Consider the following 26,501-nt stretch of genomic DNA (forward strand, 5'->3'; position numbering starts at 1 on the left):
ATCAATATTTATCCAACACATCCCTAGAACAACTTTCTTTTTCCTCTGCTGTGTGTGTGAATGCAAAAAATATAGAGTGCGCAAATAAATTAATTAGAAACACCAGTACGACTCAAACGTTAATTAATTGGCTTGCGGCTGTGACGTAGCGCGCCTCTACACGCCATCCGATAATTGCCAAAAAAAATAGGAAAAGAAACGGGAACACCTACGCGAACGCAATTAAAAAGTGTGATTTTGTGTGAGTGTGCATGCGAGTGTGTGTGTGAGCTGCTGCAGTCGACGTCGCTGCCGCTGTGCAGTAAACAAATCTCGCAAAAAAAAAAATAGGAGAAAATGAAGAAAATCCTGTCGAAATTCGAGCGCAATGAAAACTCGAGACTGGAAAATTCGCACAACACCAGCTCCTCCTCATCAAAGGAGACGAATAGCTTTGTGGGCAAGGTTTTTACAGTGGGACGTGTCACGGTCACTGTCGAGGATGTCCTGGCCGAAGGTGAGTCGCAGTCTCATTCTCCTACCCCCGACCCGCCCCCACGAAGGAGTATGTGCATGGTCTTATCGTAACCCACGTAGCAGTCTGATTATGGTTTTCACAAGTTTGATTTACAGGTGGGGTCAGAGGCAGGCAGTGGATCCATTCTCTCAGTATCTCATGCTACAGATTAGATAAAGTACAAATACAAATATACATACGTATCTCGACTGTCTCCAAAATGTGGGGCGTACACATAGTACAGAGAAACAGCTGCGTATCGTATCGTACCCCCCTAATTAGTTACGCGGCGCCACTTGTCGGAGTGCATTTCCAATTTCGCCAGGAAACAAAAGAGTTAGTTGCTCGGCCTACCCGGTTCAGGTTAGGTTTTCCATGGAATAGAACAACATAGAGAGCACACACATGGACACAAATCAATTGAATCAATTATGTTAATTTAGCCAATGAAGCGGCAAGACCAACACTTAACTTCCACTGCCACTGTCCCTGTGCCTGTCTCTGCTGCTGTGTCACCTTTTGGAGCAGCAGCAGCAGCAGCAGTGAAATGTCAAAGTTCGCTCAAGGAAAAATCGCCTGGGAATCGCCGACTATCCATCCACTTTGCGCTTGTCCTTGAATTCTGAAGTGATTAATATCCTGCACTGCAAGTGGCTCGGTCGGTCTTTGAATGACTTGGCAAACGCTACTCCACACCATTGATCATTCGGGGGATTGGTCATAGAAAACTTTTTCCTGCTTTTTACTTGCGCACATTCGATTTTTTGTGCGATTTTGGCAAGCGATTGGTAATGTTGTTATTGCGTTGCGCTGGCGCCGCTGTCAGACGACAGTCAGCTGCTTGGATACCCTACACTTACTAAATGGGGGCAGGCTGATCAGTTATGGTACTAAGTAACAGTGTGTAGGATTTGCAATTTTAAGCAGAGCTTAATTAAGCTGAACGGGGAATCTCTTCTGTCATGCTGGCTGGGTATCTTATAGTCGGTAAAACACCGTTTTTTCGTTTTTACCTGCCATCTTATACTGTACTCTGGCAAATGCAAATGACTAAGCGACAGACGGTTACGGTTCCCTCTACCTGCCCCCCACTTTCCCCTGTCTCCACATACTGTGCAATGCTTTCGGCGAACTGGTCGGGTTGCTCGCTCTCTCCCTAGCTGGGCGTCTCGAATTGCCTTCTCAAGTTTTTTTCGTAGATATGCTACAATTGTGCATTATTATTGCTACTGCTTTTATTACTATTATTATTTCTGTTGATTTGTTGCTGTGGCGCGGGGCAGCCAACCTTCAGCATTGATTAACATTTGACGCCACAAAATTTCACAAATACCAACTAAAAAGTCGGTGCAAAAAAAAAAGTCGAGCAAACGGTTACATACGGTGTGTGTGCCCCGTTATTCTCTCTCTCTCTCTCTCTCTGTCTCTCTCTATGGGTGTCTGTCCATCTGCCACTGTCGCACCCCGTGGGTTGGTGCCATGCTGATATTGTTATTGTGTTGCATGTTGTTACTATTGTTGTTATTTTTGTACGTGACCTTCAATAGTTTATAGTTTTTATTGCGTTGCTTTTTTTTATCGTGTAGTAGAGCACAGTTGAAGTGACTGTGCTGCAGGGGAGCGGAAGGTGTGTGGTTCAGCAGGGAGGAAGGGAAAACTACTTGAATTCTATTTGCAATAAAATGAAATAAAATTCATGCAAATCGCTTGTTAGGCAGAACATGTGTAAATCGTTCCATGGTCGAACATAGTTGGTGGAAGAGAGATGGCGACAGTAACTTCCACCGTTGCTTTACGATATGATACCCTGTAAGAGAGTGATATTTGAGAACGGTGAGTTGCCTTCCGGGTGCCGTTTTGGGTTAAAAAAAAAGCGAAGTTGGATTCCAATATGAAATATTCTCCAAAAAAAATTATTTAATTGATTTCAATAGGTACATTAAACATACATTAACAGCTGTTCGAAAAACTATTAAAAGATCCTATTAGGGTATTCAAAGCGTCGACTCTGCTCACCCATTCGCTCTTATTTGTTGTTTACCGTTTACAGTTGACAGCTGCTCTAGTCGTCTAGTCTGTCAGTCTACCCAACTCTTACCCCCCTACTAATGCTGTCCTCCTTGCTGTCTTCATCCTACTCACGCAGGTGGCTTTGCCATGGTCTTTCTGGCACGAGGCAATGTTGGCTCCGGCTCCTCCTCTGGAAAGTACGCCCTGAAGCGCATGTACGTGAACAATGAGCACGATCTGAATGTGGCCAAGCGGGAGATACAGATTGCTGTAAGTAAATAACGAAAAGTAAATCAATTTCATTGTTTGCCCCATAAGTGCATTATTGATTCCTGTGCTACCACCATCCATCCATTGACAGAGCAATCTCAGTGGCCACAAGAACATTATTGGTTATGTCGACTCGAGCATTACGCCCACTGGGAACGGTGTGTGCGAGGTGCTGCTCCTGATGCCATACTGTAAGCATCACATGCTGGCCATGATGAATGCAAGGTAACAAACACACACGTTAAAGATTTACCTTTTCACTGTATTTAAAAATATATTACTTACTTTATAGATTACACATTGGCTTCACCGAGCCCGAGGTGCTAAACATCTTCTGTGATATTGCCGAGGCTGTTTCCCGTTTGCACTACTGCCAGACGCCCATTATACATCGCGACCTTAAAGTGGAGAACATTCTGCAAACGGATGCGGGCAATTTTGTGCTCTGTGACTTTGGCTCGGCCACAGCCAAAACGTTGAATCCCCAGCAGCACGGCGTCACTGTGGTCGAGGAGGAGATCCAAAAGTACACCACACTCTCCTATCGGGCGCCCGAAATGATCGATCTGTACAGCGGCAAGAGCATCACCACAAAAGCCGACATTTGGGCACTGGGCTGCATGCTGTACAAGCTGTGTTTCTTCTCCCTGCCCTTTGGGGAGAGCACACTGGCCATACAGAATGGACAGTTTGCCATACCGGACAGCTCCAAGTACTCGAAGGGCATGCATCAGTTGATCAAATATATGCTGGACACGGATCTGGAGCATCGCCCGAACATTTGGCAGGTGTGCGAGGTGGCATTTCGACTCGCCGGCAAGGACAATCCAGTGCAGAATTTGCATGTAAGATTACGCCCAGCTATTCGTAGCTTTTCCCACGATTAATGCCCACTCGAATCTCGTATTCCAGAAAACACCCATTCCAAATTTTGACCAGCTGCTGGTGCCGCCTTTCGAATCGGAGGCAAAGCGGATCATTGCTGCCGCATCCAAGGCAGCCAAATCACAGAATGTGTCGATTATAGAGGCAGGCACAAGCGTGGCTCCGCGCTCCAGGCCCAAGGGCTCCAGTTCCGTGCATGGCGGGAATGCCTTGGGTCTCGGTCTGCCGCCCAGTCCCTCGCCACGTCTGAACATCACTTCACCGCAGCCCCAGAACCAGCCTGTTGTGGAACAGTTTCAGGCAAATTTCCCAGTCATGCCGTGCGCAGCAGTTCCTCCTCCTCCTGCTCCTCCTGCAGCTGTGGCACCGGCTGAAACTGTTGTGGCAGCAGCTGGAGCAACCAACAATCTATTCGAGTCGTCTGGCTATCCGGATCCATTTAATGAACCAGCGCAGGCCACAGCAGCAGCAGCGACTGCAGTAACAGCAGCATCAGCAGCCACTGTTCCAGCCCCCGAGGAGCCACCCAAACAGGAGGAGGTTCAGGTGGTGGCGGCGGCTGTTCAAGAGTCTCTGGTTGTCTCTGGCGGCACACCCACAAAGCTTATGCTAACGCCGCCCAAGCCCAGCGGCGTTGGGGGACATCGGCGCAATGTTAGCGATACATCAGCATTCAATAAGTAAGTAGGGACGCGATTCCCATCCCTCCCAGTTCTCGCGCACGATCTCTATGTGTTCTGTGTTCTGCTCTTCTCTTGCTCTCACTCTTTCTGCTTGTCTCTTTTCCTGTGTGTTGTTTATGTGTGTGTGTCCATTGCTTAAGAGCTACAAATGACCGGGACGATGCCGATGATCCGCAAAGTCAATAGATGTTTTGTAGCCTTAAGATTTTTGTCTCTCTTTTATGTTTACATTTTACAATGCTTTTGCGTTTGCTTTCTCCTTTCTGTGTCATATCGATGTCATCTCCGCCTGATCATTCGAATCATTCATTTATTTTCGTTGCGCTGCAGAACGTTTGCCAATGAGACAAGCCAGTTTTTGGCCCCATTCAACAACAATCTGGTCAGCATGGGCGATGGACCACAGACCACATTGGCAAGTGCCACCTCCAATCCGGGTATATTTGCCTCGTCTGCCTCGATATCGATCAGCGAATTGTCACGTCAGTCAATGGATAAGCGTGTGGAGGCCTGGAATCCGTTTGAGGAAGAGCAGCCGTTTAGTCAGATGACCGAAGATCATATATTCGAGGCTGAATTCGACAAGATACGTCAGCGTGGCAGCCAAGGCAGTAAGTAGATGGAAACTTCTATATAAAGATTCGATTTACAAGATAATTTTTTGTTTGCAGGCATAACAGCCAAATCGGCATCCACAACATCCACACTGACGCCCACTGAGCAGAGTGCAACGGTTGTGCCTGCCCCGGCCACAGCTGCAGCTACAGTCACGGCTACTTCTGTTTCGCCACATCCGCCACAGGTATCCGAGGATCCGTTTGGTTCGGCGCCATTCAGCTTGCCACCCGGACTGCGCGAGAAGGCCACCAGTTCGCTGCGCAAAACCGGAGGTAAAGCATGAAATTCTGTCCACCTTAAATCGTTTTTTGCAAAACAAACAAAAAATGCCAGAAATACGTTTAGTTTTCCGATTGTTGCTTTTGTTCGCTCTCAATCTCGATGCAGAAAGTGGTGAAGATGATGATGAAGAAAGTGGTGAAGATTTGAACGTAGACGTAGACGTAGTCTAAATACCTTCCTAGTAAGCCATCCGAACTACACAGCAGAATGGAGAGCAGCCCCCCAAAGGCAACTCCTACTCCTCCTACTCTTCCCAACTATAAAACGACAACATAAAGAATGAGCCAGCTTACGCACAGCATCCAGTAGAGGGAGAGCGAGAGAGAGCCCTACCAGCTTTAGATTATTCCGACTGCTCGATGATCAAACGACAGAGAGAAAAAGAGAGATTTAGTGTGCCATAGATGGATAGAACCATGACCCCAGACCAGAGACGTGTAGAGACGCAGCCCCGCCGCAGTACGCTCTGCTCTCCTTAGACTTAAACTTAAGTGCAATCAAACAAACAATTTGTAAATATCCCAAAATGCACCCACTAACCAAACAATAACCTGACAAAACTCTATGTAAACTTTGGCTTGTCTTTAGAGCTCGATTTACATGTGCTTCTGTGATGGAAACATATGGAAATCTAGGCAATAAAAAAAATGCTCCTTAACTCTCTTCTCAAATCGTAAGCGCTTCTAACAAAGTAATATTTGGTGCTGGTACAACATACAATATACATATACATATATATATATATGCTAGAATGAAACCAATCAATCTATATACTTAGTCTCTATTTAAATTTAGTCATTAACATTAAACAATTAGCGGTTGTGGAATTAACCAAAACAAACAAAAAGAGCAGTAAAATTTTCAATTATGTAAATGTATTTCTATGATTATAACTATTTCTATTCCTCTGTGTGTGTAATATTTGTGTAAATTTGTTAGCTAATTAAGAAATCAAAATAATATTTATTCATGTTGTTTGTTGAAGAAAAAGAAAAGCAATCCGAATATCGTATATTTTTTGGCCATATCAAAATTGAATAACGTGCAATTCTAAAGATCTAAAAATATATACATACGCTATACTCTAGTTAAAATATGCAATTCGAGAGATTATTAGGAAATTTACAATCCATTTTTTTGCTCAAATTTTTCATCTTTATTCTTTATTTTAATTTCGATTTCCTTACTAAAGTTCGCGTCAAGCTGCGTTCTCTGTGGATGTGGCAGCAATCAAATAAATAAGAGTAAACAAAATTCTCCTTTAATTGTGTAATAATCATCCGAAGACAATATAGATAGATTCATACCCGCCCGCTACCCATTACACACAGTCAGCCAGACACACAAACAAACACACAAGAAATTGAAAATGTTCAACAATTGTTAGACGTAACAACAACCTCCTGTTAATACTTAACTGTATATAAAGTTAATCCAAAGAAAGAGTAAAAGCCTACAAAATATATAGGAAGAATCCTTCAAACGAAACGGTCAGGTAACCAAGACACAAACAAGCAAACGATCAGATGGGAAAAACAAATACAGAATATACATACATATATATTATATACAGAAGAGATACATACACGCACTATATATTTATATACCAAAAAGTTGAGGCAGTGCAGATTAGAGCTTAAGTTTTTTTGGCAAAACAGCTGCAAATTGTATCTCGTATGAGAATTAAACCAAACCAAAAATAATTAAAGCAAAAATTGCAATAAATCCTATATTATGTTTTGAAAAAACCAAAAACCTCCAATTTACAAAAACAAACTGTAACTTAGGGACGATTTCTCAATACTTAAATATATCTAAATATCTAGACTCGATATGCACAAGCGAATGCTGCAAAAGTGTAACAAAAAAAAGCAACACCAACATGCATGTCGTGTGCATGACGCGGGAAATTTATCCGCGTATCCTGCATTTTTTGAATCCTCCAGATTGAGAAATCGCACCTTAAACTAATTTAATCAATGGGTCAATTAATGATTAAGCAATTATATGCATAGGCCCCACATTCATTGTCTGATCTTTTAGTGGAAACTGAGATCGAATGATGTGTACATCTCTTTGTTCCACATTTCCAAGCATTAAACTCCACTTCAACCTGGGATCTACATCGAATCTTCCGCTTTTTCATTCAACAAATGTAGTATATAGATCGATCATCATTGACACTCCACACAATAACTAATTATCTCTTGGGGATCAGACGCACATAAACGCTCTCATGCACACACGATCATGCAGCTGTTAACCAACCGTCCATATACTAATTAATTGTAGAGCAGAACAATCGTAAATCCCAGAAACATACACAGAAAAAAAACCAGAAATCCGTAATCTCATTACCTTACTGCATAAAAGTCCTTCACTCTCATCCACAGCGAAATTCATCAGCTGCTCCTCGGGCGGAGGCGGCGGTGGAGGCGGAGTCTCGTCCAGCAGTCTGACTGGCGGTGCCAATGCCTCGTCCAAGTGGCTGCTGTCGCCCACCCTCGAGATGTCCAGCGAGGAGAAGACATCGCTGATCAGCAAACTGAAGACAGACTCGGAATGCGGACTACTGGCGAGCGGTGGTGATGGCTCTACCAGTTTTGTTAAGCTGCCGCTGGAGGATCGCAACAAGTACGAGAAGCTGAGGAGCAATGATCAGCCCACTTCCGATGACTCCGACTCTGGAACGGAGTTCTTTCAGCAGGACAGCGACGAGGGCGGCGGCGGCGGTGGAGGCAGCGCCAAGAAGGCGGCCATCTTTAAGCAGATGCAGCTGGTGACGAGCAACATACCCGAGACCATTCACAAGATCCAGCAGGTGGCCTACCACAAGGTGGACAAGACCTCCAATCTGCCCATCGTTAAGAAGCTGCGCCAGACGACCAAAAAGCCAACGACTGCTGCCCATCAGGCGGCCCAGCAGCTGAACATTATGGCCGCTGCCGTGGCTGCCCAGGCCCAGGAGGCCCGGGATGCCGAGGCCAAAGCAGACTCTGATGGGGATTCAATTGGTTCAGCCAGCGATCTGCGGGCCGAGGATGATGATCTGTTCGACGAGAATCCACGTCAGACACAGACCAAGCTGCGTCGCCCGCTGCCCATGGAAATGGATGGCATCAGCGAGAGTGTGAAGACGTGCAGCAGCTCGGCCTATCATGCCGAATGCGAGAGCGTGACGACCCATGAGGACGATCGGAGTCGTGTGGTGGTCAAGGTGCGCTTGCGGAAAAAGGATCGCACGGTGGCGGCCAGTGGCGATCTCGCGGCTGTTGGCGTGGCCTCCGAGGAGCTCAGTCCCACGTCCAGCGATCTGTTGCACAAGTTCGGTGATAGGCCGCTGCTCCTCGACGACGAACTGGACTATGGCTCTGGCGAGAGCAAGAGCAGCACAGAATCTCTCAAACAGCAGCAGCAGCAGCAGGAGCAGCAAGACCAAGACTTGGATGTGTTTGCCATGGCTCCGTTCAAGCTGCCCGTGGGTGTGCCCATCAAGCGTAAGGCCAAGCCCAAGCCGAAACCCAAGCCAAGTGAGCCGGAAATGTGGACATCAACGCCAGTCAAGGGTCACGGCGCTGCAGGGGAGGGCAATCAGGCAAATTTTGCCAGCTTTCCGGCACAACTAACGCCCACGCCTTCACGGGATACGACCCAATTGGATGAGTTCAATGAGCCTGTATTCAATCCCTTCCAGGAGTTAAATGCTGTGGAGCAGCAGCAGCAGCGGCAGCACGAGGACGAGGATAGCAATCAATGTGATCTCTTTGGCTTGGAACCATTCCCACAGGTAATTCGTAAATGTATTGATGTACCACAACCAGCACCCATCGAACAGAACCCGTTACCGCTACCGGTCTCCAGCACCAAAACCAGCACCAGATCCAGCTTCAGCTCCATCAATTTCCCAGCCACCAGAACAACAACCACAACAACAATAATAATAATAATATCATCAAAGTGCCCGCAAACGGGCCGGCAACAGCCACAATTTCGGCACCAGCAACAGCTTCAGTGTCCGTGTGTGCGGCGCCCCAACTGGTGACCATAAATCACTCGATCATTATCAATAAAACCCCAGAGCCGGCACAGCCGTTGATTAACCACAACAATAATCATACGAACAAATTGAGCGGACCAAGCAGTGTCTATGTGAATGTGCCGTCCTACAGCACCAATACCCAGCCCCAGCCACAGCCACAGCCCCAGTCCATCTCTGTGCTGTCCATAGCACCTCCTGCAAACGCCTCAGCCGCCGTTTTACCGATAGCCGCACCTGTTGTACCAGCTGCAGTCTCGGTGACTTCGGTGACGGTTCCACACCTAAGACCATTGCTGCCCATCGCTGATAATGCCTATGTGCAAATCTCTCAAGATCGCTGCTCCGACTTTACGCCCGATAACGAGGAGGAGCCCGTGGTGTTGCGTGATGCCGCCGATATGGTTGCAGACATCGCCGACCTCACTGCTCCCATCGCTGCAGCCAAGCCCAAGAAGGAGAAGTCCCATCTGGCTGTGAGGGTGCTGCCGGGCAAGCTCACACAAAAGGTCAAGGGACACTCGTACAAGAAGGTCAGCGCCGCGGCACTGGGATCGACCAGTTCCCTGAGCTCCGGCAGCAAGCAGAAACATCAACGCCTTCAGTATCAATCCCACGACGACGATGACGATGAGGATCAGGACGAGAATCGAGCCGCTACCAGCCGCAATTTCCAATCGAACACCATTCAGAGCTCGGCCAAAACGGGCTTCAGCAACATGAGCTTCGAGGACTTTCCCTCCGACCAGGAGATGGATCGTCTGTCCAAGACCATACCCTTCGAGGTGGTGCGCAATGAGAAAATGCTGCTGGAGGCTGAGAAGAAGTTCGGGTCGCTCAAGCGGCGCAACAATCTTTTTTCCTAGACAAACAAACAAAACTGAGGCAGGGACGGGACCTGACCTATCCCGAATCTATCCTTATCAGCGAGTGGAATTTTTTCGAGCGAAGAGACCTTAGACTGAGTGTTTCCAAAATAATATTTGGCATTTTGTTTTTTGCTTTTCTTAGTTCGATTTTTGGCTCTATTTTTTTCGCATATTTTTCGATTTTTCGCCGTTTGTTTTCCGTGTGTTCAATGAAGAAATTACTGTATTTTTGGAGCCTAGTATTTGCGATGGTATTTTAAACGAGATCTTAGACACAAATGTTGAGAATGGATCCAGACAAATTACAATACAATACAATATATATTACCTACATATAATTGTTATTTAGTGGAAAATGTAAACTAGAATTAGCCCGTTTATAATAACCGAAAAAAAAACTGGAAATGTTTTAGAATTTATACAATGCGTAAGTTGTACCAAAGTTACATTTATTTTGTTTTTTCGTGTGGCATTTTCAGCATTTTGAAATTCCCCCTTGCCCCCAACACCCATTATTTATTTATACAAGAAAAGTATGTGATTATAATCCCAATAACCCAAAAAAGCAACTAAAACTAATTAATTATCTATTAAACAAGCAACATTCATCTAACAACCCCAAGGTATTTAAGGTTAATATTATGTATGAATATTCTACCCAATATTGAACAACAACAAACATACTTGAATATGTTAGTACTCGATTTGTTTTGCATATGTATTATCTCCGACTATATAAAATATGCGTACTTTATTTATATTTTAAATTGAGTCTTTTATTTGGTCTTGAACTCTGTGCAGAATATTTTGGCCTCGACTGTTAATCGGGTTGCAGCTACACAGTACGCCCCTTAGTAGTATGTACTATCTTTTGATAACTGGCTAGTGGGGGGATAATATTTGATAATCCGCTAAAATGTATTGCTGTTGATTAGGCTTCAGCTTTGCTCCATTATTCGCCTATATAACTTATTTTTTTGCATGAAACTGAAGTGTGCACAATATTTCAGCCTTGACTGTTCAGCCAGAGCGAGCACCAAAAAAATGTTTTTCTGTGGAATATTCCCCCCATAGACGCTGGTCCGGTGAAGCATCTAAATCTGCACCTCCCTCCTCTATTGTTAAATCCTCAACCATTTGTTGCTATTTATATTTTAATACTTTGTCAAATATTCCTACCCCAAGCAGCAAGACAGGGGCGGCCTTAGGTGTTATGACGCCCGAGTCGAACATGAGACCCTTTGATAATAATTTTAGTCGGTTTTGGTAATTTTCAACTGGGACAAAGAAGGAATTCGGCCTTAAAGATTGAACACCTTAATAGTAAATCATTTTGGAATTTGGCGGCCCCTAAACATTGGTGCCCGACCTAACTTAAAGCCGGCCCTGCAGAGGTACAAACAAACGGTAAACACAAAACAGCTGACCGCTAGTGTTCTATAGTGTGTGTGGGTGAGAATAAAAATTCACATAAGATAAGCAAAAAAGTAGCAAACAGTGCCAGCACAAGCGAAAAAAAGGGAAGAGAGAACAGAAAACAGAAAAATATTCCAAAAGCAGGGGGAAGGCAAAACAACAAAGAAAGCGGAAAAACTCAGAATCTCACGTATCAGGGAATATCAAATAAAAACTAGACAAGGCAAGTAAATGTAAAAAGATTTCCGATATAAGGCGACGACCGCACCGCTGTACTAGTAACGCTCATCACGTAGGCCAAGCACAATGTATGCCGGCGAGGAGGAGAACGATAACCAGAGTCAGAGCCGACCGGAGCAGCCACGCGTGCTCGTCAAATGCGGTGGCTTCTCTTCCCAATTGGCGCACAATGTGGATGAAAAGGTGGACGGCGACCCGTTGTGGGGCTCGCGTTTCGATGCCACCAATCCGCAGGCGGTGATTAAGACGCATTTGGATTTTTTGCGCAGTGGTGCCGATATCATATTAACAAACACCTACCAGTCCAGCGTGGAGGGATTTATGAAATATCTGTCTCTGACGCGTGAGCAGAGTGTGGCCCTGATAGAGAAGAGCGTGTACCTGACGCAACAGGCCAAGGCGCAATATCTGAAGGAGTTGCTCCAGTCCGGCGGGAGCATTAAACCACATTTCCCCCTGATCTTGGCATCGATTGGGCCATATGGTGCCCATCTGCATGACGGTTCCGAGTATTCGGGCAGCTATGCGGATAAGATAAGCAAGGAGAAGCTTCAGGACTGGCATCGCACACGAATCGAGACCTGCCTGCTGGCCGGAGTCGATGGCTTGGCCGCGGAGACGCTGCCGTGTCAGCTGGAAGCACTGGCCATCACGGAAAGCATACTCGAGAACTATACGAACGTCAAGTTTTGGGTATCCTTTCAGTGCAAGGTAAGTGCTGATGCTTTTGGATATTTCATTGATTTCAACACTCACCTCTCAACCTCTGTTGTGCTTGCAGGACGAAACCAGTCTGGCAGATGGTGAATCTTTCGCAGAGGCTGCTCTATCCGTCTGGCGTATGGTGCAGTCCCACAAGGCACAGACTCGCCTCCTGGGTATCGGCGTTAATTGTGTGAATCCCACGTTTGTGACGCCCCTCCTAAGATCTCTGAATGCGGCCGCCGGCACGGATCGCATTCCCCTGGTGGTGTACAGCAATCGTGGCGAAATCTACGATAGTGTACGCGGTGAATGGACGGGAACGGGTGAAGATGTGGCCAAATTTGTGCCCGAATGGGTGCGTATGGGCGCACGCATTGTGGGCGGATGTTGCCGTGTCTATCCGGACGATGTGCTCAAGATCCGCAAGTGCGTTGATAGCCTTAACATCGGCTACAGAACAGAGCAGCAATCGCCGCAATCGGACATTGCTTAAATTGATTGTTGACTTTTGTTGTTAATGCGAAATGTGGTTTCATGTTACTAGACCTAGACCTATTTAGTTTGCTAAATACATATATACTTTTCATACTATGTATATGTACTCTGGCGATGTTGTGCCTAATCAGCAATGTACGGAAAGTGTGGACTGAGTGCGAGTGCGACTGCGAGGCGACGACGACGACGACAGATTTATGGAATTTAAAGGTACACAATCAGTACACTGGTTGTCACCCAGTCAAAATCTAAAAGGTTTCGACTATTTATAATTTGAATAGAATTAATTAATTTTTGACCCAATTATGTTACCAACACAAAGTATGGCCGCTTTAGCCGTGAATATAATTAATTTTTTTAGCTCATTTTTCGTACCAAACAAAATATGAATGTCATTAAATTGTTTCCTTATTTTTTCTTTAACAAATGAAATTAATTTTCTAATCAAAATGAGAATATTTTGTAAGCATTTCACTTCAGATCATGTCTTATTAATAAAAAGAATTGTTTAAATCATCAATGAAAATGACCAACAAAAGTAAAAGTATTATTCCAATATGTAGATTTATATATTGTAAATTTAGTGATCTACATAGGCGATAATTTTGAAGTCCATCACAACTTATTCACTTTAAAATTTAATCTGGAGTCGATGTGGAGCTCGTTGAGCTCCTAGACTGCTGGTGCTCAAGGAGTACATCAGGGCGTTGGGTCGTTGAGAGTCAGCATTATACGCTACGCGAGTGCAGACGACTCCAATCCAAAACGGAAACAGAAGCGGAAGAAGGTACAAATATCGTCGTCTTGTTCAGCGCTTTGTTCTGCTTAACATGAAACTCCTTCATGGCATGAGCAACACCAAGTTCCACCAGCTGACACTTCAACTCCACCCAGTTGGGTGCCAGCATTTCTGCTCTGGTAATGATGATGAAGAACCTCTTGATCCTCTGCAGCCATGGCGAATGGCTGCGTTCTGTTTTAGTTCTCCATTGAATCTTCGAAGCGCATCGACAAATTCTCCAGAATAAAAATTCAAAGTTGAAAATAAAACATTACAATTTTGTAATTTACATTGTGTGAGCCTATAAAATATAAAATTATATTCGGCTTGAAACTGACATCTCCTATGTCAGAATATACCCTTTAGTACCCTATGATCCATGTCCAAGGGGCAGAGTCACAACAAACAAGATGTGACTGATGAATCCGGCACCAACTGGTGCTTGATTGTCCAAAAGGTTATCGAAGAAGAGTCGTCAGGCAAGATGCCATGCACAGGCGACCGCAGGCGGTCGTAGTGACCGTGTCCTATCTCTTGCAGAGACCACGCACTGTGACGATTTCATCAGCCTTGTTCGGGAGGAGAGGAGGTTTCTACCCCGGGGATTGGATTGTTCTCTGGACTGTTGTCTGGCAGCTGTGGCTGTGCACCCGCTGCCGCTACCGCTGGCAACGCCTTATCAACGCCAAGCACTGGCCCACCAGTCCAGTGTACTCGTAGTGTTCCAGACCTAGCATACATATATGTACATACATATTTACTATGTATGTATGTTTATTATTATTTTTTTTTGCTTTGTTTTGTGTATTTTGCTATGTATTTTATTTATTTATTATTTTTTGCTGTGATAAGCGACAGCTGAGCCAGCGGACGGTCGGCGGGTAGCAGGCTATAAAAGCTTCTAGCCGTCGCTGTAAAACACTTAAACGCTCGACGGACATACAGTGGAATAGATCATATCCATAGTTTTCAACAGACGACAAACACAAAGGCTAAAATAAAAACTTGATTACAGGCCCGGCCAGACAGCGACTTATCTAATAAAGTTGTTATTGAATTGAGACTTTTACAAGATCTCTATTAATACGATTTCAAGGTGAGTGAGTGCTTTATTGATTCCCAAGTTGTTTATGCAGTTCGTTGAACTCAAACTTCTACTTGAGCGATAAGTACAGTTGTCGGAAGTGTTTATTAGTGAATTATTGGAATTAATGGAGTGTGGCAATGGCTGCAGATAGTTTTAAACCATTGCGAAGGGTACATAACATAACATAATATATGGGACAGAGAAGGAAGCATCCCATTAATTCTATGCACTCTTAATCAAAGCTTTTTGCTTCATTTAGTATGAAAAATATCTGACTAAATCTTTTCGCTGCACGTAAATAAATTGTATTACTATGTCCAGATCCGTGAAAAAAATAAATACTTGTGTAAAATACCTTTGAAAATGGCTTAGAAACTAGCAGCTTTAACGTGCTGCCAGCCCATCTTTCTTCTTACTACATTGTTTTCGCTCTCAATCTTAATTGATTGATCGGGCGGGCGGCCCCTAGCAGATGTCAAGGCTCACATAGCTAAGCTGCTAGCACAGCTGGACACAGCTGCAGCTTCTGCTGATTGCAGTGACGCTATAAGATGTCTGTGGCTACTGGTCCGGTCCTCTCCTTCTTATCAGTAGAAACTAACACCAGATTAAGTCTCATTCCACCCTTCCTTCCCCCACAGCTACTCAGCACCAACCATAGAGTAATCATGGGTCTGACGCGCGTGCTGGTGAAAGATGGCGGTTTTGGCACACAAATGACCGTACATGTGGGCAATTCGGTGGATGGGGATCCCTTGTGGAGTGCCCGCTTCAATGCCACAAATCCCGCAGCCATAATTAACACCCACCTGGATTTCCTGCAGAGTAAGTTAACCCCACCATCACCATTCAATTAGCAACAAGATTTTATTGTTGTAATGTGCCCACAGATGGGGCTGATATCATATTGACGAACACTTATCAGGCCAGTGTCGAGGGTTACATGGAGTATTTGGAACTGGACGAGGAGCAGAGCATTGAGCTGATAAGAAACACGGTTCGTCTGGCGCACATAGCCAAGGAAAAATATCTGACAGAGTGTTATCAGGCCCAGCTGGCGATTCCAGAAGGTACGAAGCACACTCCAGGCCCAGGGCCATGCCCTTAATTGTTTGTGTGCTAATTTATTGTGCATTCACCCCCCAGGTTATCCTCTGATAATTGCCTCGATTGGACCATTTGGCGCCCACCTTCACGATGGCTCCGAGTACACCGGCAGCTATGCCGATTATGTGCCAGCAAAGACCATCACCGATTGGCACCGCACTCGTATCGAAGCTTGTGTGGAGGCAGGAGTCGATGCGCTGGCCATTGAGACAATTCCGTGCCAAATGGAGGCGGAAGCACTGGTGGAAATGCTTTGCGATGACTATCCGGATGTCAAGTTTTGGGTCGCGTTCCAATGCCAGGATGAAAGCCGGCTGGCGCATGGCGAGACCTTTGCTGAGGCGGCAAATGCCATCTGGGATTTGCTGGCCGAGCGTAATGCCCAGGACAAGTGCCTGGCCGTGGGCGTCAACTGTGTGCATCCCAAATTTGTGACACCTCTGTTCAAGAGCCTGAATGGTGAACGCAACGGGGAAGAGCAAATCCCGCTGGTCGTTTATCCCAACAGCGGAGAGGTCTACGATGTCGTCAGGGGCTGGGAGGGAAGGGAGCATTGTGTGCCTCTCGCCAATTACGTGCCCGAGTGGGCGCAGCTGGGTGCCAAAATTATTGGCGGCTGCTGTCGCACCTACGCCAGGGATATTCGCCACATTGGCGAGGCCATCCGCAGCTGGAACAAACTGAAGAAGAGCGCTTAAGTTGCCTCTTTAAGCTGGGGATCTCAGTAACTGTAACGAACAAAATGCATTTGAATTAGTTGTGTATAAATACGTAGTTAGCTATTAAGTTTGAATTAGATATTTTGAATAAAAAAAAATTCAAAACGACAAAATGTAACGTCTTTCAATACGATTAAGTAATCGAACTATCGATCGCCACTCAAATCAACAGTGTGGCTGTCATACAAAAAATTATAGGTGCATCATATATATTTTTTTAAGTTTAGAAAGTGATTTTAAAATTTTGAGTACACAGTTTTATTTCTAGTGCACTGTTATAAAATTCAAACAAAAAATAGTAAAAAAAGCTAAATAAATAAATACAGACACAGTCGATGTTCCGCTAAATTTTCGACCATCGTTGATATCGATAGCGCTATCGATTTACTTCCAACCCTAGCAAGCTGTGGAAATTTGCAAAATTTTAGTAATATTTAAATTATTTTAAACAAAAAGCAAATACAACTTACGAAATGTTGATCAAAGTGAAGGTAAGTCTGCGCACAAAAATTTCTGGATGAAGCCACTGGCGGCTACGCGCACTTTGGAGCGTAGCGTCCATTGCTATGCGTCAGCAGGCCATCAGACAGCAACAAAATGTGCAAAATGTGTATTTTTACGGATCTATCCATCCTAAATTGCAGACGCTGACCGGGAAGGAAATTGAAATCGACATTGAGCCCACAGATAAGGTAGACCGCATCAAAGAGCGTGTGGAGGAGAAGGAGGGCATACCGCCACAGCAACAGCGTTTAATCTTTTCCGGCAAACAAATGTGAGTGACCGGCAGAATCACAATATATATACATATAGGTCAATTAACTCTGCCCTATTTCGCCGTACCCAGGAACGATGACAAGACTGCGGCTGACTACAAAGTTCAAGGTGGTTCGGTGCTGCACTTGGTGTTGGCTCTGCGCGGAGGCCATGGTCATGCCTAGGCCTCGGATGTTGCTGAATCTTAGTAAATTTGGTTAAGAATTATTACCACCTCGCCGGAGCGAGGCGAGCTGATATCTTTTTCTACAAGCTACTCAAATAAATCTAAATCGCCGAATCGGTATCTAAACATGTATATGAAACATTTATTCATGTGTTCGGTTAGGGCAGTATTTCAATATGTACATCAGTTCAGTTCTGTTTTACAAAACGTCCGACTAGCAAGTGATTCTTTGGCGTGCACTGTTCGGGCTTGAGCCTGGTGAGTATCACCTGGTAGCCCGCCTCCTCCGACTGCAGCTTGCGATCCGTGTCCACAATGCACATGCAATGCAGACCCTGCAATGTGGTCTCCGGCTTGCAATTGGTTGTGCCCAATTCGTGGGCCTGATCCGCTGTATGGGCTATATAGAGATAATCCTTTGTGCTTAGCACACGCTGCAAGCGTTCACTAAGTGGATAGGAAATGTGGGGCATGGGCTGCAACGATCCATAGCAGCAGGGGCAGCATACAAAATGAGCATTAACACGGCGACACTGCTGCAGAACAATGTCGGTGGCCGTGCCGCAGGCGTGTAGAGAGGCTCCAATGTCGAATCTACCCACAAAGTAATCAATATTGCATTGATAGAAGACACAGTTGCTCAGCTCCAGCTCAAGGGCGCGCTTCTGGGCTTGAGCCAGTGAAAAGGACTTATTCTCCATCACGATAATGGTGCAGAGGGGCAGCTTGAGGGCCAACAGTATGGCCAAGTGCCCTGTGCCGCTGCAAAAGTCCACAATGCGATCTCCTGGCTTTGCCAGCGACACCACAGCATTGGCCATATTCTCCAGTTGCTGTCGCTTCCGTTCCAGGCGCTCTTGTGGCAGAGCTGAGCTCTTGGCATGCGTGGGCTCGATTTGCTGCCAGTCGATGACCTGCTGGCCATAAGTGTGCTCCGAATCGGTGCTGAACTCCAGTTGCAGTTCGGAAAGCTTGGTGAGCGCCAGATCTACCTCCGTCTGGCTGGTGTAGATCCGATTGCGTGGCTTGTAGCGCTTGGGATCGGCCTTGTAGAGACTAGTGGCATCGCAGTCGGGTATGGCAAGGAGCTCCTCACACTGCAACACCGTCTGTGGCACATATAGCTCGCCAAGGATCTTGGCACAAGTGCCGTCAAAGGAGTCAATCTAAAAAGTACACAAGTGACAAAAACAATTGGATTATACTCCTCTTCGAAGTGTTCCTTCCACTCACCTCACTAAACCACGTGCTGGTCAGGGGAAAATGTGGCAACATTTGGCCACAATGCTGGAAGACTATACGTAGCAGGGGATACAAAATGAGATCTGCTATGGTGAAGCTAATGCCCTCGGCAAAACGATGCTCAATCAGCAGCTGCTCCTTGGGCGTACGTCCATCGATCTGAACCCGATGTTTCCTCTTGATCTTGGCACCGTTCTCCGTTTGGTTGGCCTGCTCCCTGGCCTGCTTATAGATATTATGCATGCGCACGGGCTCGTTCATGTGCTGCTCAAAGCGTACCACCTCGTCGGGCACAGTCTGGAGTAGAAGCCCATCATGCAGACGACTTACAACGTCCACGACATCCACCTCGCAAAAGCGTGTCCAGATCGAGGCTTCCGAGGGAGCCAGCAGGCAGCTCTCCTTGAAGCCCAGTAGTTTGCGCAGTTCGGTATTTGGCTGCCGGGCAATTAGCTCCCGGCAAACGGCACATGTCCCGGCTATATAGATTGTTCCATCCTTCTCATAGATGGGCAGGCGGAGATCCCGAATAGCAGGCAGTTTGGCAGCCTCCCGGCATGTTATATGGTGATCGAGTTCGCGTCGCAGCTGGGAACTGCGTAAAGCTATCTTACCACTCTGTATTTTAGTGGCCACAAAATTAACTTGAATATTCTTGGGAGATATCTTCAGATAACGGTATGTGTAAAGGGCTAAGAATGAAGACACGCTGGTGTAAATCGTTGTTTCGGCGTTCTGAGTGCTTATCTCAATTTCTAAGTACAGCTGATCCATAGTTTAATTAACAATCATTTAAATAATTGAGAAAATAAAAAAACAGAACAGAAAAAATCAAATCAGCTGGGGGGCAAAAAAAAACAATCGATGGCACTCTCGATAATATCGATGGTTTAAAACAGTCGATGGTTCGATACGATACTTTTTACGCAACGATAGAATCATAAGGAGATGGAAGTTACACTTAAAGCTAAAACTAGCTAAATTTATTCATTAAAAATGTTAAACAGCTTTTATGATCTACATATTTTCAAATTTTCTAAGCTAAGCTACCTTTACAAATGCTAAATCTAGCATTAAATAAGCTAAAATGGCAGCACTGATTCACAGGTCAAAGTGTTGGTGCATTGCTTTGAATTTTTGAATGTATTTGTTCGTTTTTACTTTTAAGTTTTATCATCTTGCTAATTAGTTACACTCGCTTAGACACACACTGCAGCATGTGATAGCCGAATCTATAGGCCTTAAATGCAAGCTACCCGCTTTGTGGCTCTGTTCCAATCCAACGCATTACATTTTGAAGTTTAGTTTACCTGTGGTTCGAGCGGGAGACAGGTGTTGTCGTCGAAGCGTTTATAGGCCAACCCGTAATACTTGTATTAGTTATTTTGTAGGTGTGTTTGATTAGTCAGCTGTGCATATTTACATTAATTATTTTCTATATGTATATATGTGTGTACTGTCTGTTTTCATATTTGGTTTTTAATTAATCTCAATGTTCGTGTGTGTGCGTGTTATTTTGCACGCAATTGAGTCAAGGCCGTTTATCCACTCCATTTGGATTGTAAAATATTTATCTAAATTCAATTACATTGCTTGTCAGTCACAGTTCTTCCAATTAAAGTGAATCAGTTATTTTTTGGACTGGAACAAATGATTGAATCGTTCCAACGACGTTCTTTTCCAGTTACTTTGTTCTTTAAGAACCAAAATAATTACAGCTCTAGAATACTTAGAACACCCTGATAGAACAGTTTACCCAAGATTTATGGCCGTTTAGGGCCCGTGCACCTGTTTGTTTTACTAATACACATAACGTAATCTCAAGTCCATCTATCAGATTTATCAGTATATAATTGATACGCCTCAAGTTTTTGGGTCGTGGCGTTAAGTGAGTTTAATAGAAAGCGATCACGACTTGAAGTTTGTTTTTGGCCTGGTTGCGAAACGGCTGCAGAGATACTGATGATAAGGCTCCCGCCCCCCCTGGAGTACATTGCTTTGGGCAAATATACATCCATCTAGTGGTGCCGCAATCAAAGAGTAAACAGGGGGAGAAGGCTTTAAGAAATTGTACAAATAACCAAATTAACGCTGGTACCCAGGCGGGGCGGCAAAGCACACACACACACACCCCCGTGCACTGACAAGACAGAATCAGAGACACAGAAGCACACAGATACACACACTTGCGCAAGTCTAGCTAAAAAGATATAAAGAAGACGCGCGGCGTCGTTGCTGCTGCTGCTGCGACAACGAACTCGTTCCAATTGAAACGAAACTGAAACCTCCAAGCCCAACACACATCTCTCATTCCGCTCTGGAACGCGCAACCGAAAACATTTTCGCATTCGTATTCGTTTACTGATCCGCAATTGTTTTCTTTTTGTTTTTTTTTTTTTTTGCGTCTCCGATAAAGCAGCAAGCCACCCAGAATGGAGCAGTGGAACAATGTGGAGCTGACAAACATGTCCAAAAAGTCATACACACTGAATCATGCCTATAATATGGCCGAAAAGCTCAACAAGGAGAATGCTGCTGCTGTGACTTCCAATGGTAATGGCAGCAACGACAGTATCCCAGCTAAGGAGCAACCAGAAAGTTCGCTCCTAAAGCCTGGCTCTGATGTGAGGCCAAAAGTGGAGCCGGACGATGTGGAGAGCCTGCTGCGACGACTCTATGGCATCACAGTGAGCGAAGTCAAGGAGATTCTGGCTTACGATGATCGTAACTTTTTGATCCATGAAGACAGGTAAGCTCCTTAAGTCGTGGAAAAATTCACAAAAAGGTGAAAAGTGGGGCAATGGAAAGAAATGGCAAATCTAACGGGCAAAAACATACACAAGCCTATCAATTATTCTTTTGCGGACGCAAGTATACATATAGCACATCTAGAGGAGAGGCCCAGGCCGTTGTCATAGCAGTAACCGCAGCACGACTGATAAATAATAAGTGTTTACACTGGAGAGAGATTCAGGTCAAGGGGGGTCGCCGTGCCAAGCAGCGTGTCAGTCAGTCAGTCAGTGTATGGGGGCATGGGCTGGCTGTAGCATCTATTTTTAACCATTTAATTAAAGTTGTTAGGCGCGTTAGTTGACTGTGACGCAGTCACCTTTGCTTGCCAGCCAGCAGCAGCATCCCATCCCATCCCATCCCCATTGTTATCTTGATAGATTCATGAGGATACGGATGCCATACAAGCTTGTTGTCATCGCTCGTTCGCTTTAATAAATTAGATTAGCTTACAAAACTAAGTGCAAAAAGGTGCACAAACAATCATTTAAGAACAGGCCGCTTCTGAAAGCCAAACATACTGAGCTTGGTTTGATTCGGGCTCGAGGAGGTCAATTTGCTGTTTTTGGACTTCGACAAACCCTTTTTGGCAGTTGTGGTGGTGGTGGGCTTGGAGAGGCCCACGCGTCTGGTGTTCGACACAAAGAAATTGTTGCGTTGAACGGTTGCAGCTTCCTGGCTGCTAGGGAGCGTTGCCTCCGAGCTGCAACTGTCATCAGATAGCAGATTGATGGTGTCTGAAGGGGCAGGCTCACTCTTTAGTGTGTCCAAGGATTTAATACGTAAATTTGCACTATCCTTGCTGTCTTCGAGCTGATCACTCTCTAATGATGGCTTCATTTCGTTGCTGGATGGCTTTTCATCCTCTTCGGCGAGCACCATGTCTGTAGAGTAAGTTTCCAGTCTTAATTTCTTGTTGAGCCCACTTGATCCCAACTCCTCCTCTTTCGGCTGCTGCTCCTGCTGCTGCTGTTCCGCTTGCGTGGCAAAAAATCGACTGCGCACCTCCACCTGCTGCTCCTTGGCAAAGATGCTTCGCTTGAGGGAATTCACACGCGTCTCGTCGGCTCCTCCACCAACGGGACTGCATTTCTTAGGACTGAGCAGACGCAGCAGAGAACTATTCTCACACACCACTGGGGATCGTAGCAGCGGCTCCTTGGCAAAGGGATTGTGACGACTTCTCGTTTGTACCGGCGATGGGGGCGGTGTGCGTTCTCTATCCGTGGAGCCACCACCGCTGGGACTTCTTCTCCGCTTCGATTTGAAGCTGTACATGGAGAAGACTTGCGCTTCCGTTTGCTTTGCCTGCTCCAGTCGCACATTGGCCTGGATTTCCTCGTCTATAGTTTGACCAACAAAATCCAAATTTTTGAAGAACAAAGCACAAGGTGATGGCCCATTTTGCGGCTGCTCATTCCCCTGATTCTGTCCAGTTGATGCGTTTGTTAGCCAAATACTTTTATGCTTCGATCTTTTTGTATTTTTTGGAGCAGCAGGAAGTGCTTTGCCAGGCTCCCAGCTGTCCAGTCGTTTGAGCGAAAAGGGATTCAAATTCCCCAGAGCTAAATGCAGTGCCAGATGGCTATCTTCCAGCAAAGTGCCAGCATTGCTGCAGTAGCTCACATCTGTCGCGTATTCCTCCAGGGTGCAGAGTCGCTCCATGCGACGCTGCAGAGGATTGTAGATGAACATGTGCTTGAAGGTGGCCTCGGCTTTCATAAAGTTCTCAATGTAGTCATCGTCCACCTGGTGTAAAACACGCGCAATGTTACTCAGCTGTAATCCAATAAAAATGGGATCTCTGGCACTCACCTCCAATTTGCTCATATTGAGGTAGCTTGGTATCTTCTTCAATGCTATGCGCATGTCGTCCTGTTCCGTTTTCAGCATAAACTTGCAGGCCTTGGCCAGACCAATGCCCGGCAGCGAGTCCAGATAATCACAGCCCGATAATATGCACATGCGTCGAAATTTGTCGAACTGATACTTCTCCTGCCGACAGCCCATTGCCAGGTAGAGTTTGTCCGCCTCCACCAGCAGACCGCAGCCATTTAGGTCCAGTTTGAAGATAACCTTCTGGGCGCCAAACAACGTCAAGTCGGAGTCCTCGGTGATTATGTACTGGGCAATGTTGGCCTTGTTGAGCCAGGCCATCTGGGCATCCGCCTCGTAGGGCGCCACAATACAGTCCACATTACGATTCCGGCACTCGCGTATCAACCGGAGTGCCATCTCGTGGGTGACATCCACACAGCGACGCATATGGGAGCGCGCCTCCTCCACACGGCCCAGGCGCAGCAGCTCTGCTGCCCGTTGCTTGCTCTGCTGTCGCGACTCCCGTCGACGCTTCTCGGTCAAAGCCTTTGCCGGCAAATGCTGACCATCGAAGACCAGAATCGGTTTGATATCATACGACAGCAGCATCTGTATATACTTCAGACAGTACTGCACATACTGGTCGCAGTCCTCGCCGCGGGCCAACTTTTCGGCACAACTAAAAACACCTTTGTGAAGCCAGCAATAAGTATCCACAGCGACGGTGCTGCCGCGTATGTCTTTCAGTTGCAGTTTCGACGATGCCTTCTCCAGAAATGGTATCAGGCCGGTAATGCCCATGGTCGGGCATGCGGGTGGGCAATTTACAACGCTTAATGATAACACAAATCAAAAAAAACTAAATCACACATCACACACATAAATAACTATTCTACCGCCAAAATGAGCGTTGGTGTTGCATAACTGCAAAATACTGATTTGCTATTTACACTGATTTTGCTGTCATCTTTTTGCAACACTATACCAGGGATGCCTAAATTAATCAAAATAAATTAATTTAATTCAATTTATAACCGCTTTTTCGACTTTTAGCAATGTAAAGAATCCCCTGATTGTGTCCCACTGCCCCAATGGCTATGTCCTGAAGATAATGAATTCGTTGGACTCCAAGAAAGAAGACGTTGTTGATGCACAGAATCAAGTGATGCTCTATCTATGTAAATACTCATTAACTTTAATCTTATTTATTCAGCTGAAATTAATAATCTTCTTTTCTTTGTTATGCAGCTAAAAAACAAATAAAGTGTCCCCGTCCTATTGCCAATGCCAGCGGCAAGTATTATTCGGTGGAAAAGCTAAGTGGCACAGCCCATGTGGTGCGCCTCTTGGAGTTCGTTCCTGGCCAAATATTCCGCGAAGTTCCCATCACAAAATATCTGCTGTTCCAAAGCGGCGAATACTTGGCGAAATTGGACAGAACTCTTAAGGATTTTACCCACGAAGCGTATGTAAGGCACACGACCACATGGCAGCTGCAGAATGTACCGGGCGTGAGGGAGTTTCTGTTTGCCGTCAAGGATCAGGAGCATAAGGCATTGTGTGAGGAGGTGATCGATGCCTTCGAGTCGAAGGTATTGAGTGTGGTGTCCACCCTGGAGCATCAGATCATCCACGGCGACTTCAATGAGTCGAATATTGTGATTGAACCAGCACCAAATCAGACGGACCACAACATCAAGGGCGTAATTGACTTTGGGGACGCGAGCAACTCGCCGCTTCTCTTCGAAGTTGGCATTGCCTTGACCTACATGACGCTGGAGGCGAATGATTTGGCCAGCGGTGGTATCTTTCTGGCCGGATACACCAGCATAAAGCCCATCAGTAGCACAGAGCTGGGATATCTAAAGTATTGTGTGGCTGCTCGTCTTGTCCAGAGCCTGGTAATGGGCCTGTACACGCACAGCTTGCATCCCACCAACGATTACCTGCTGTCCACCCAACAAGACGGCTGGAAGCTGCTCGAGACACTCTGGAGGGAGAGTTTTGAATCCGTAGACGAACTGTGGTCGACAACCGGCCATCAGTACTTGACGCAAAGCAATAAATAAATAATAGAAGAATAATGGTCAATTAAATATTACTTTTATCCGATATATTATTATCATAATCTTTACAATAAAACTTGTTAAACAAATACAAATACATTGTATGTAGTTACTTTATTGCTTACATGTTAAAGTGTTTCGTTTGTTAATTTGGGTTCTCTAGTGTGGTGGCAATTGCATCGATTGAAAACGATTTTCATTATTAAATTGAACTAATTAACGCTAATTACATTTGATTCAGATCATCGTTCCTATTCGTGTAAAAATATGTTTGAACAAAGTTCTTCCTGCCAATATACAATTTGTTCTCCCTACTTTCGCGACTAACTAACTCCTCCATTGCTGGCGCATCTACTTAAGGCTATAATTACAAATAACTCTCCTCGCTTAGCACCTATTTGAAATGTACAAAAGAGAAAGTGCAGTGCCCTCGCCTGTGAGAGCTCTGTCTGGGGATCTATCTGCGTTGCACAAGGTGTAGGCATGATGTATGCTCCTCTTATCTCGTTGCCTCAAAGTAAACTCAAATAGAAGTAGACGTCTTGAACAAATGGTATATATGGTGGGGGTGCCTGGTACTTCTTGTTTAAACATGCTTTTTTGTTGTTGTTTTTTTTACAGCTTGGAAATCAAGTTTTATTTATTTTTGTATTTATTTTGGGTTTTTTTTTTTTAGTTTAAAAGAAGTTATAAAGTAAAAAACAATACGTTAAAAATAACTTTAAGCTTCACACATTTTCTACACATTCTAAAAAAAAAAAGAAAAAATAAAGTGATGATATATATTTATAATAATTTTATCAGAGATATACCTGAGTAAAAAAAAAACTCTTATCAACACGCACACTCACACACGATATATTACACGATTATAAATAAGAGGGGTTCAACAGAAAAAAAATTTCAATTAGAGACTAAAAAAAAAGTTTTTAAAGTTAAAAGT

At 45.1% G+C, this 26,501-nt stretch overlaps 7 protein-coding genes across 11 annotated transcripts; 5 read left to right on the forward strand and 2 right to left on the reverse strand.

The window, feature by feature from the left end:
* The first annotated feature begins 11 nt into the window (after positions 1–11).
* Positions 12–10,916, forward strand: LOC111069098 (AP2-associated protein kinase 1). Of its 3 annotated transcripts, XM_041593889.1 has the most exons (9): positions 12–496; positions 2,643–2,776; positions 2,868–3,001; positions 3,069–3,621; positions 3,689–4,341; positions 4,675–4,955; positions 5,016–5,234; positions 7,638–9,097; positions 9,136–10,916. In XM_041593889.1, exons 1-9 carry the CDS (start codon positions 337–339, stop codon positions 10,144–10,146), a joined length of 4,605 nt encoding a protein of 1,534 aa, XP_041449823.1. In that variant the 5' UTR covers positions 12–336; the 3' UTR covers positions 10,147–10,916. The 3 variants fall into 3 exon arrangements, with proteins under 3 accessions (XP_041449823.1, XP_022214684.2, XP_022214683.2); XM_022358992.2 differs by lacking the exons at positions 7,638–9,097; positions 9,136–10,916 and adding an exon at positions 6,437–7,251 and having other exon boundaries at positions 15–496; XM_022358991.2 differs by lacking the exons at positions 7,638–9,097; positions 9,136–10,916 and adding an exon at positions 5,350–5,627 and having other exon boundaries at positions 15–496.
* Positions 10,917–11,644: 728 nt separating this feature from the next.
* LOC111069104 (homocysteine S-methyltransferase 3) lies at positions 11,645–13,111 on the forward strand. Its single transcript, XM_022358998.2, has 2 exons — positions 11,645–12,516; positions 12,587–13,111. Exons 1-2 carry the CDS (start codon positions 11,872–11,874, stop codon positions 13,001–13,003), a joined length of 1,062 nt encoding a protein of 353 aa, XP_022214690.1. The 5' UTR covers positions 11,645–11,871; the 3' UTR covers positions 13,004–13,111.
* A 2,377-nt stretch (positions 13,112–15,488) lies between these two features.
* LOC111069105 (homocysteine S-methyltransferase) lies at positions 15,489–16,806 on the forward strand. Its single transcript, XM_022358999.2, has 3 exons — positions 15,489–15,698; positions 15,764–15,943; positions 16,020–16,806. The coding sequence occupies exons 1-3, from the start codon at positions 15,542–15,544 to the stop codon at positions 16,676–16,678; spliced, it is 996 nt and encodes a 331-aa protein (XP_022214691.2). The 5' UTR covers positions 15,489–15,541; the 3' UTR covers positions 16,679–16,806.
* Positions 16,807–17,077: 271 nt separating this feature from the next.
* Positions 17,078–17,774, forward strand: LOC111069106 (NEDD8). Its single transcript, XM_022359000.2, has 3 exons — positions 17,078–17,190; positions 17,344–17,474; positions 17,547–17,774. The coding sequence occupies exons 1-3, from the start codon at positions 17,173–17,175 to the stop codon at positions 17,638–17,640; spliced, it is 243 nt and encodes an 80-aa protein (XP_022214692.1). The 5' UTR covers positions 17,078–17,172; the 3' UTR covers positions 17,641–17,774.
* Positions 17,757–19,733, reverse strand: LOC111069102 (glutathione S-transferase C-terminal domain-containing protein homolog). The gene is made up of 2 exons (XM_022358995.2): positions 18,876–19,733; positions 17,757–18,808 (listed from the first exon to the last, which is right to left on the reverse strand). The coding sequence occupies exons 1-2, from the start codon at positions 19,656–19,658 to the stop codon at positions 17,831–17,833; spliced, it is 1,761 nt and encodes a 586-aa protein (XP_022214687.1). The 5' UTR covers positions 19,659–19,733; the 3' UTR covers positions 17,757–17,830.
* A 340-nt stretch (positions 19,734–20,073) lies between these two features.
* LOC111069184 (hydroxylysine kinase) lies at positions 20,074–25,629 on the forward strand. 3 transcript variants are annotated; one of them, XM_022359109.2, is made up of 4 exons: positions 20,074–20,275; positions 21,304–21,633; positions 24,546–24,670; positions 24,741–25,629. In XM_022359109.2, exons 2-4 carry the CDS (start codon positions 21,317–21,319, stop codon positions 25,559–25,561), a joined length of 1,263 nt encoding a protein of 420 aa, XP_022214801.2. In that variant the 5' UTR covers positions 20,074–20,275; positions 21,304–21,316; the 3' UTR covers positions 25,562–25,629. The 3 variants fall into 3 exon arrangements, with proteins under 3 accessions (XP_022214801.2, XP_022214803.2, XP_022214802.2); XM_022359111.2 differs by having other exon boundaries at positions 20,074–20,271; XM_022359110.2 differs by lacking the exon at positions 20,074–20,275 and adding an exon at positions 20,636–20,772.
* Positions 22,052–24,419, reverse strand: LOC111069178 (exonuclease 1). The gene is made up of 2 exons (XM_022359102.2): positions 23,490–24,419; positions 22,052–23,423 (listed from the first exon to the last, which is right to left on the reverse strand). The coding sequence occupies exons 1-2, from the start codon at positions 24,291–24,293 to the stop codon at positions 22,158–22,160; spliced, it is 2,070 nt and encodes a 689-aa protein (XP_022214794.2). The 5' UTR covers positions 24,294–24,419; the 3' UTR covers positions 22,052–22,157.
* Positions 25,630–26,501: the final 872 nt, after the last annotated feature.

The sequence above is a fragment of the Drosophila obscura genome, unplaced genomic scaffold (genome assembly GCF_018151105.1).
Source record: "Drosophila obscura isolate BZ-5 IFL unplaced genomic scaffold, ASM1815110v1 contig_200, whole genome shotgun sequence".
NCBI classification, from domain to species: Eukaryota; Metazoa; Arthropoda; class Insecta; order Diptera; family Drosophilidae; genus Drosophila; species Drosophila obscura.